General features: G+C 34.4%; 1 protein-coding gene across 4 annotated transcripts; it reads right to left on the bottom strand.

The window, feature by feature from the left end:
* Positions 1-5,655: 5,655 nt before the first annotated feature.
* Positions 5,656-9,105, bottom strand: LOC117628178. Of its 4 annotated transcripts, XR_004585916.1 has the most exons (6): positions 8,893-9,105; positions 8,725-8,794; positions 6,745-6,901; positions 6,538-6,630; positions 5,933-6,430; positions 5,656-5,833 (listed from the first exon to the last, which is right to left on the bottom strand). XR_004585916.1 is itself a non-coding variant. In XM_034360565.1 (4 exons), the coding sequence occupies exons 3-4, from the start codon at positions 6,328-6,330 to the stop codon at positions 5,821-5,823; spliced, it is 411 nt and encodes a 136-aa protein (XP_034216456.1). In that variant the 5' UTR covers positions 6,331-6,630; positions 8,725-8,794; positions 8,893-9,102; the 3' UTR covers positions 5,656-5,820. The 4 variants fall into 4 exon arrangements, 1 of the variants encoding a protein (XP_034216456.1); XR_004585915.1 differs by having other exon boundaries at positions 5,933-6,630; XR_004585917.1 differs by lacking the exon at positions 6,745-6,901.
* Between the last annotated feature and the right edge of the window lie 1,353 nt (positions 9,106-10,458).

The raw sequence follows: 10,458 nt of genomic DNA, 5'->3' as shown, positions 1-10,458 counted from the left end.
ATCTCTTAAGATTTCGTAACCCTTGGGCTCTCAGAAAAATCTGATTATGTCAGCGGTTTTCTATATAAACCGTCGTGGTTATTTCAATTCTTGTCATTAAGTAGATCTACCGACGTAGGATAAGAAAATCAAAGAAAAAAAAAATTGTTAACAAAAATTCTAATTAAGACGACGGTTTAAATTAAATGTATGACGTATAAAATTAATAAATTCGACGTTAAATTTTATAGAACAATTTAAAGATAACGTCGTAGAACTATATGATAATGACGTCGAGATATTTATATTTTCCGTCGTTGTAAATTATTTTAATACGGCGATATTTTGTATTTTAAAGCCGTGGATTTGTTTGTAATTATACGGCGTCTTATACGAAAACCTCGTCGTGTTATTTTATGAGTAAAAACGGCGGCTTTTATTGAAATCGCCGTCTTTACTTTCTACGTCGGTCGATTCATAACTTCTGCCGTTCTTTGTTGGCTTTGATTTTACACTGCGGAAATCTGTTTCAAATAGACGTCGGTTGGTTAATTAGGTACGTCGTTGTTTTTGAACAGCCATTTGAATCTCCATTTTTTAGTTGTCTAAGGTGGTATTACACGACGGTGTTTTTAGAACCGTCGTCGTTTTAGAAACCACGGCGGTTTTCACTTAGACCGTCGTTGTTTTCTGGTCGTGTTTTTCACTTTTTGTAGTAGTGAAGAAAAGATCGATTTTCTCAAGAAAACATTCTTGAAGAAAATCAATACAAGAATCTGAAATCTAGGGCTAGAATAATGTGATGATTCAAAACAATTAGATGCAGATTTGATGAACAATATCAGATTTCAAAAACCAATATTTGTGAAACCTCACAATGCACACTCACAGACGTCATAAGGCAAAAGCAGAGGAGAAGTACTCTCAAAAAAGATAAAAATATCTTAGTGAAGTAACGACTCCTCAAAAGCTTTGCCTCCTTACACCAAGGAGGACAATGACTACCCTAAAATTCACTGACGCTTTGAACCAATAATTGGCTTCATGATAGGATAAAAAGAAGGGGTCTTTCGATATAGTCCAATTTTAAGTTTGCACTATAAATACAGTTCACCTCTCTTTTAAAGTAGAATTGGGTCCAGCGATTCAACATGCCAACCAAGTATGCAAAGCCTTGGCCACTGTTTTAAAAACATTTACACATATTACCATTATACAGTCCATCCTCTAAATTTTATTAATTACTACAATCAATAAATTAATATCACATTTCTACAATTATTCTCAATTTCTCAAACGCTTTCAACCAGTGAATACCTTATGGTGAGGCATAAATGTCTTTGGGTGGTTTGATTTACTTGCTTTGCGGTTTGTGTATACCTCCTTTATAGGTAATTTCATATTATATATCTCATCCCTAGGTAATTAACATTCATATGTATACCTTTTCCATAGATAAATAGCATTCGTATGTATACCTCCTCCATAAGTAATTTACCTATCCATACCTAATTAACATTCATGTATATTCCTATTCCATAGATAATTATACCTCCTCCATAGGATTGTAAGAAGAAAAAGAAGGAAGAAGGAAGAAGAAAGAAGAAGATGAAGAAGATTATAGGAAATTTATTTATTTATTGTATCAGCACATGTTTATAGGATTTTCAAAATTAAAATGGATAGACAAGAAAATATTTTATAAATTCAAATCATAATTTTCTAAAAGGTCAAATATAGTAATTATTGACCTAAAATTAATTTCTTACCCTTTTATGAATTGCAATTAGAATCAATAGTTGTATTATTAGCTAATTATTATGATACAAATCAGTCTTTCCCGATTTAAATCATAAGGGCATAATTGGAACATGAAAATAAATTTAAAAAGAAAAAATATATATGATTAGATCATAAAATTAGAAAATGAATGTAATCCTATGTGGCATTGAAGTTAGAGGACTTGGATTACTAACAATACGTGTGTGGATTGCACCCAAATTCTATCATAAGAACTGGACTTACACCGAATTATTTATAAAAATAATTAGGACAGAGGAGCAATAGCTGGCAGTAAAAACAAAACCGTACGAGAATAGATGACTAGCCATACCCGTTTGACTAGCTAGTCAACATTTCTATCATTTTCAGAAACTAAAATGCAATTAATCTATGATTTTTACCTTACAATCTTGATTCCTTTTGAGCAATATTCAGATTGAAGGTGCTTGCAATGATCATCTTGAATTTAGCAGGCAGAAGCTTGACTAAGTCCATTGAGCTTGTTTATTAAGGAAAATACACATTGTCAAAGAAAGCTAAAAACTAATTGGTTAAGTCTAATCCAACTATAACATTAAGGACCGGTTTACTAGGCCTTTTGGCCTCATTTGGTGGGCCGAACTGGATTGGACAAATTCAATTAAAATTGACATAGGTCCAGTCTGTTGTTTGGTGAGCTTAAATGAATCATGAACTAGTTATAACTCAAACTTTTATATAGGATATCAGTCCAGCATATGCTGGATTTGAAAACCCACACTGAGACGTGGGTTTCGAAGACTAATTACATCTCTTCTCTTCTCTTCTTTTCATCTTCTCTGCCGAACGTAAAGTCTCCCTCAGCCTGCTCGTCGCTGCTATATTCTCTCCTCTCTCGTCTCTTATCTCTCATCTCTCATGTCCTTTCTCTTCTGGTTCTTTTTTATCTGATTCTTTGTTCTGGTTTATTTGGCTCTCTCTTAATATTTTTTTTGGAATTTGTGTTAGATATTGAGATGTGTTGACAATGTTGAGTGCTATGATTTTGTTTTTCTTTTTGGGTTTAATTTCACTTTTCATTGAAGATCTTTCAGATGTTGTAGTCTAAATAATCTCGTACCATAACGTATCTATAATAATAAACATGGACGTGACATCCAGACAGATGTGAAACTACAACAAACATCTCGATATAGGTCTTTATGTTCCATGTTTACCAAGATATCATCTCGAGTTGTTGAGAGCGAAGAAACATATAAGATTACTGTTAGTCATTTGAATCAACTAAACAAAACCATTAAAGACATGTTAAGTTCAAAAATGGATGGTCAAGTACATGATAAGGATGGCCAAGGGTCACCTTCCACCATAGTGACATATGGTGCTAATGAGGCATGTTTCTTGGATAGTGTAAAAGTTATCCAAGCAAAGGCATTAAAGAAGAGGGAAGCCTCCGCAAAAGTTATCCAATATAATAATTTTTTATTTATTAATTTAGTTTTTAATTTGTATATTATGAACAGGTGCATCTCCAAATGCAACACTCAAGAGATAGTAACATATGTCATCCAACTACACATCTTGTAAGTATCATTTATTTAATTTTTGTTTTCATATCATGTACTTCTAGTTTAAAATGTTATCGTAACACATCATAGGCACAAGAGCATGGGGCACCTAATACAATATCATGGATGCCTTACAGAGAACCCCAACATAGTTTCCAACCATTACTTAAGCCTACAAGTTTTCCTTTACAATTTCAAGACTTGCAAGTTTCAAATGACATTGTGCGGAGTTAGGTATATTAAGATTTATAATAATATCCTTTTTATAAGTCATGGTAAGTTTTTTATTTGTTATAATCAATTTTCATAACTACTTTATACAGGCTATGAACTTGATGATCGATAAGCCACATACAGATTCAAATGTTGATCAAACTGGAGATGGCATCTGGAATCATGGGTATGTTATGCTCTCAGTAATACCTTTATTATGAACTTTTATTTGTATAATACTAAATAGTTTTTTCTTTGTTTTTTTTATACAGGTCAATATATCAATAGGAATGCTTACACAAATGTTCTTTCTTTTATTATTGATGTGTAAATTTATGTTTGTCATTTATTTGATGGGAAGATTATAAATCTTTTGTCTTTTTAATGGAGATTATAAATACTTTTTCGATTCTATTTCCTACACCCTTTCTTTTCTTTTCTCTTTAGCACTCTAGTTATAGTTAGCTAGATGATGGCATGATGTTTTATGCAAGGATAGAAAAAAAAAAAAGGAGAAAATGACGGAGAGATTTAAAAAAGAAAAGAAAAAAAGAATAGAACAGAATCTGAATAAGAAGGAGAAAAAAAAAACAGAACAGAACGTGAATAAGGAGAGAAAAAAAAAAAAAGAAGCTGGACATTAACCACTGTTGTTGGGTGTTAGGGGTTTTTATTCTTTTTTAATTAGTTATAAGTTGAGTTTTTGTTTGAGGATGTTGTGTCAACTTTTAAATCCGTTAGATTAAATTTTAATGAGGTGTTGTATGGAGAACAAAAGTAAAGCAGATTATGGCAGAGAAAATCAAAGCAAAGGATCCAGATCCAACAAAAATCAGTAAAACTTAGTTCAAAGAAACAATATATTAATCGGAGAAATATATGAACAAAACAAGTGTATACAATGTCCCTTTTCACAAGAGCCTTCATGTGGTGTTGGTTTTAGATACTAGTTGTATACTATGATTTTCGATTGGCAGAGTAATACAAATCACTTATTAATGGATCATGAACAAAATAATTATAATACCTAATTAATCCAGACCAAAATTGATTTGCCAGTTTAATCCATATTTCCCCAAAGAAATACCGAACAACAACAACAAAAAAAGTTTTTCAGGCTGGAAGTACTGTATTCCGTGCTCTTGAAGGCATAGTGGGAAAAAATCTTCCATTTAAAAAAGATCTGCCAATTCTATGGCTAGATTTGCCAATTCCTTCAGAAATCTGACACTCTGAGTTCATATCGTCTTCCTGGTCTTCTTCATCAATCATGCTTAGAATATCAACTACTAAAACTCGATTATTCTGGTGTAAATCGTCCATCAAAACCAACCTTCTAATTGCTTGATGACACCCGTCATGAAAAGAGCCCTAAAATAACCACAAGATGTGGTGCGGTTGGCAAACTACCACTTCCAACTGGCGAGTTACCCGGTGTCAAACCCGTTGGAAGCACTTTGTGGCTAGAAGCAAGCCGAACCCAGAGTGAGAATTCACCCTACCTTTCAGGTATGGGGACACCTCATGGTGTTTACCAAAAAAAAAAAAAAAAAAGAGCCCTAAAATTGTAAATGTTCTCCAAACTGCAATTCTACTCTTCATGATGAGGAACTATGTATCAATGCATGGGAGATGGAAAGCATGGTTGCAGTTTGGCAGCAGCCTAAGCCCCTCATCTTCTTTAAACACTACAAGAAAAATAGGTATTAGTGGCCACCCACTTGGTCACAGAAACTACCCTTTTTGGTCACTGAATGCAATCAATGTCCAAATATTGGTGGTCACTGGGTAGTCACTTGAAGCTCGTCACAAATTCTATTTAGTGGCCAATGTCGTCACTACAACACAAAGAATAAGTGGCTATCCTTGTTTGGTCACTAATAAAAACGCTATTAGGGACCACAACTTTGGTAACTAAAAGGCTTACAATTTGGTCACCAAAACATGCATTTTGGTCACTGAAACTGGATCACGTGCCCACATTAGTGACCTACTTGCTTGGTCACTAATGTATTTCAAAAAATTGATAACTAATCAGGTTTACCTCTCCATGTTCTTTATTTATTGTATTACAATATGAAATCACAATTAATTTCTTTTAAACAGTGCTGTAGATAAAATTTATAGCATCAAATAATTCATTGCATTCAAAAGCAATCCATATATCTAACATTCTTTCAACAAATTCACAAGATGTCTCAAAAACAAAATGCTACATATTTAAGTTCAACCTAAAGGTCAAGTGATTCCCAAAAACAAATAACATAAGATTCATCACTAGTAGATTGTCTTCTGCTCTTTATCCATCAGACCTGCATCAAACAATGAATAATGTCAGTTCTTACTTGGGATGCACTAAACCGGGAGTTAACTAAATGGAAGAATAATTAAACTCGAGCTAGCTAGCTAACCTCATTGATGATGAAGTTGAGGATAACTGCTCCAGCAATCTTTTTACTAGTGCATCTGTCTCATTTTGCCTTGCCAATAAACCTTCTAACTGATACTTTTGTGCTTCGGAATTCTCCTTCATTTCAAATAACTCATTTGCTAGAAGCATACATGGTTTCTCTGCATCATCAGCCCTTTTAGTTGCCTCATCTGCCCTCCTTTTAGCCTCCTCAATTGTAGCATGACTGCATTGTCCGGCTTTAAATGTTTTGGTTTTCGGACCTGCTCCTAAGCCACGTATATAACTCGACCTAGGTGGACCAACAACTTTAGAAAGAACTGAGTCATATATTTCATCATCAGACATCAATTCAACAGATTCCTCATCTGTTTGCCGCAGGTTCTTCAGCTTCTTCATCTCATCCTACACAATCAAATGCGGCTAGGTTCTTTGTGCTAAATCAAGTGAGCTGAAACAAGTCAATGAGGCTAGGTTCTTCTCCAGTTTCAGAATTTCTCTATTTCATGTAGTCAAAGACCACCATCATGTTATTTACTAGTTTCATAAATTATAACTTCAAAAAATTTCAATGTAAGAAGATTGTAAGGGTCAAATGAAGCTTACATTTTCATATTTAATACGACTAAAGACCTTTGTCCCAGCACAATGTGTGATCTTCAATTTCTTTCTATTTTCCTTATTTTCTGCACTACTTTTCTGCAAAAAAATGAATCCAATTTCTTTCTTAGTTCTAGAAAAGTAATAGACTGCAAAAAATGAACTCGAGCTATACACAATATCGAAATGAAGAGGAACTAGATAGTGCCTCACCTTCCACTCATCTTTTTGCCATAATTGAACTAGATAGTTCCAATCATCCTCTCCCACTGTTTCATGTGCCCAATTGCAAAATTAATGTACTCTTTCACCCCATGAATAGACTGTGTTTTTCCCCTAGTGTGCATATGAATCCAACTCTTATCCATCTCTAATCAAACCCAAAAAAGAAAGTAGTGTTAATTAATCTAAATTTGGGTTTCATGGTCTTACATGTACATGTATGAAACTAGCCTAAAGCAAACAAAATAGGTAAGACAATAATTTTAGAGCCTGCCCCAAGAATCAAATTAACTACGTTTGAAATGGCTGTTAATTTGTCAATACTAATCAGTAACCACTAATGGAGTCCCCAATAGCATTTTAGATTACAATCAAGTAGAACACAACGCAATAGGGATAAGAGTAAAGAAAAAGCAAGAATGAAGATGAGAATCCATTATGATTTCAATAAACTCTTTAAGTTGCAAGGTAAAACCTAAGTGCTTTTGATCAAGAGAGGACAAGTAACAGACAACAGAGCAAGTAACAAACGGTGAAGTAAAACATGCATATTTTAAGTCCAATTGTCTCGGATCCATATATCAAATAATGTATGGTGCTCCTTGCTCTATCAATGAAAAATTTATTGACATGACTGTCCAATTACTTTCAGTAATAAAAAAAACAATCCCAAACTTCCCATAAGTGTAGTCTATACTCTGGAACTCCAAACAGATTAATTCCTGAAACTGTTCCCTACATTGGATGTAGTGCTCCCAACCATAATCTCGACAAATTTCTCAATGATGGGAAAAATAACAAGTTCATTAGAGTTTCTCCAACCTGTAATACATAAAATTTTTCGTTCGGAAGAAAACACTAGCAAAATATTTCCCTATTACAATTGAAACTCTCGCAGCATGTATCAATGCCACCCCAACTGTGAATTCAGTGTGAGAAATGTTGAGAATTGGATTGTCAAGGGAGCTAGAGAGCAAAAGACTGAGAGAGAGAGAGACTGAGCAAGAAGGAAATCAATACGGTTATGACCACTACTCCTCTGCTTAACCGTTGCAGCAGAGCCAGCTCTATTCATGCCCAAAATGTGTTCTTACATCAGCAAATACAATCTAACCGTTGTGAAGGATAAACCAATGTGAATATGACACATGGCATTACAAAGCTTTACAACCGCTGAAATAAGAGAGACAATCCTAAGCCTTACACTTGGCATATGAGCTCAAGGTGCTCAGCTAACAGATGACTTAAATGGACTGAATATAAACTGACTAAGTGATTACTAACTAATCAGAAATTAGCTAGGCAGTTTACATTTTAACAAGAAAGAATACAGAAGGGATAAACTGGGACTCGGAAGAGAGAAATCTATGAAACCTGTTAAGTTCACATGAGTCAATGGATTCACATTGAAACTTATTAGTTTAACACTCAAACCCTGCCTAATTATGATTTGTAGTGAGAAAACCATCAAATCAAGATCCCACTACTAGACAGATGATTCTGAACCCCAACACAGTTGATAAAGAGTGCATTGTAACTCCAATTAGACAATAAGAATGACAGTAAGAATAGAGACAAGTGAAAAAATGGTGTGCTTTGCCCTTCTTTAGTAAATTACTTATGGGAAGTTCGGAATGGTAATGGAATGCTATCACCACACCAGGGCAAATACAAAATACAGACCCACGGGTTCTGTATTCTTCAGGTTTTGTATAATTATAAACACATTTTCAGGTTCTGTATTCTTCTTTTTAAAACTCTGTACAAATATATATACACAATAAGAAAATCAAGGGATTGTGAAGGGGAGAAGAAAAGTCGTCAAACAAGCAGAAAATCTACAAACCCGAATAGTATTTCAGATTACAATCAAGTAGAACACAATGCAATAGGAATAAGAGTAAAGAAAAAGCAAGAATGAAGATGAAAACCAATTAGGAATCAAACAGCCAGAGATCGAAGATTTCTTACCAGAGAAGTTGATGGTCTCAAAAGTTGATTATCTCACTAGCCTCAAGGTCGTTTCTCAAAATCAAAACTTCTGCGACACAGATTAGGAAGTTAGGGCATCAAGCTTTTTGGAATCACTCCTCAGAATCGAAATTCAAAGAGAAATCAAAACTAAAATCAAAATTGAACCTAAAATCAAGCTCTGCCTGAGCACCAAACGAAGACCTAGCTGATTTAAGGACACAAAATGTAGCTCGCTCTAATCTGTCACTCTGATCGCGCGCTCGCTCAGATCTCTCGCTCGTATCTTGCTCTGGTCTCGCGCCATCTTTGTTTTCTTTTTGGTGCAGAGCGTGTTTTGAAAAAGAAAATTCTAAGTTTAAAAAACGTTAATTGGTCACTGATGTATTAAATAACGTAAGTAAGACTACCTTGGCATTTGTGTTGATCACTAACTTTATAATTTAAGTTGTTTTCAGTGTTAAATTTAAATACTGGTCAGAAAATTTAGTCATTAAAAATTAAAAAAATGCCTCAATCAATTTACTGACCATTTAGTGTTATTGGTCATTAAATTCACCATATTTGTGACCGTTATTAATGTGATCACAAGAAAATTGGTCACTACTGACCTTTTTTCTTGTAGTGAAACTCACTCAGATAAACCGAGCAATCCGTCCCTTCAACAAAGAATGCCAAAGACGAGGACCTTTTCAGAAAATACAAACAAGGCTATACCTAATAGTAATAGTTAAAGGTGCTTGGGTTTACAGACTTGCTTTACGGGAGTTCAAATCCTCGTTCTGGTAGATTAGAGTAATTTAAACTATTGCTCATTCTCTTGTTTAACTTCATTTGGTTACATGAATTATTTAGGATGGTGATGTTTTCAGATTGGTTAATTAATTATTTAAGCCTCCTATATTCACGTTGTTAACGGTAATATCATATATTGTTGCTTTTTGAGGTTTATGGGCTCTTTTGCTATTTGGGAAATTATCAAAGTTATGATGTCGCAGGAAAATGGTCGCTTCAAAACCCAAAATGAAATAAGCACATTTTATAGGTAGCCGATGTCCAGCGGTACGTTTCATTCTTTTTAAGACATTATATGTATGCTAGTATATAATGTTAGAATACATCTCTTAAAACACTCACTCACGTGCTAAACAAATGGTGCATTGGGTTCAAATCTCGTGAAGCAGCCCCAAGATATGGCACTTCTGAACGTCAAAAGTTAATTGATGAGGTACAATGCTCACACAAGGTTTCTTTGCAACCAACATCGACTAACATCTCATCATGAAAACTTGCTAAGGGATAATATTAATTTCACAGAGTCATGAATATATGCTAAGCAAGGTACCCCCTGTTCCTTCAAACGGGGGAGGGGATATTCGGGTGAGTTCCCAAAATCATCGAGACAAAAGAAAGCAGGCGAAACACATCCAATACTTGATTGGGAATATAATTAACGCTAACAACTCCAAGCGGGTAGGAATTTTCGATTTTGAAAAGAAGAGCTCCAAGAAAGCAAAACAAGTCCAGCAGAGGAACCAACTCACGTGTAATTCGAGATATTATTTGTAATTAATTCTTGACACCACACTGTTTACATGAGTATTTAGATATTCTAGACACGCAAATCCGTATTAATCGGAGAAATTATTGAATGCAACGTATGTATACAATGTCCTTTTGACAAGAACCTTCATGTGTTGGTAGAGAAGACTCACCCATTAATGGATCATGACC

The sequence above is a fragment of the Prunus dulcis genome, chromosome 5 (assembly GCF_902201215.1).
Source record: "Prunus dulcis chromosome 5, ALMONDv2, whole genome shotgun sequence".
NCBI lineage: Eukaryota > Viridiplantae > Streptophyta > Magnoliopsida > Rosales > Rosaceae > Prunus > Prunus dulcis.
Note: the sequence above shows the minus strand (reverse complement) of the source record. Positions and strands in the feature narration are given on the sequence as shown.

Bases quoted from the DNA above. Each gene is read 5' to 3' on its own strand.
- LOC117628178 (XM_034360565.1), bottom strand. From the start codon at position 6,330: ATGAAGAAGCTGAAGAACCTGCGGCAAACAGATGAGGAATCTGTTGAA.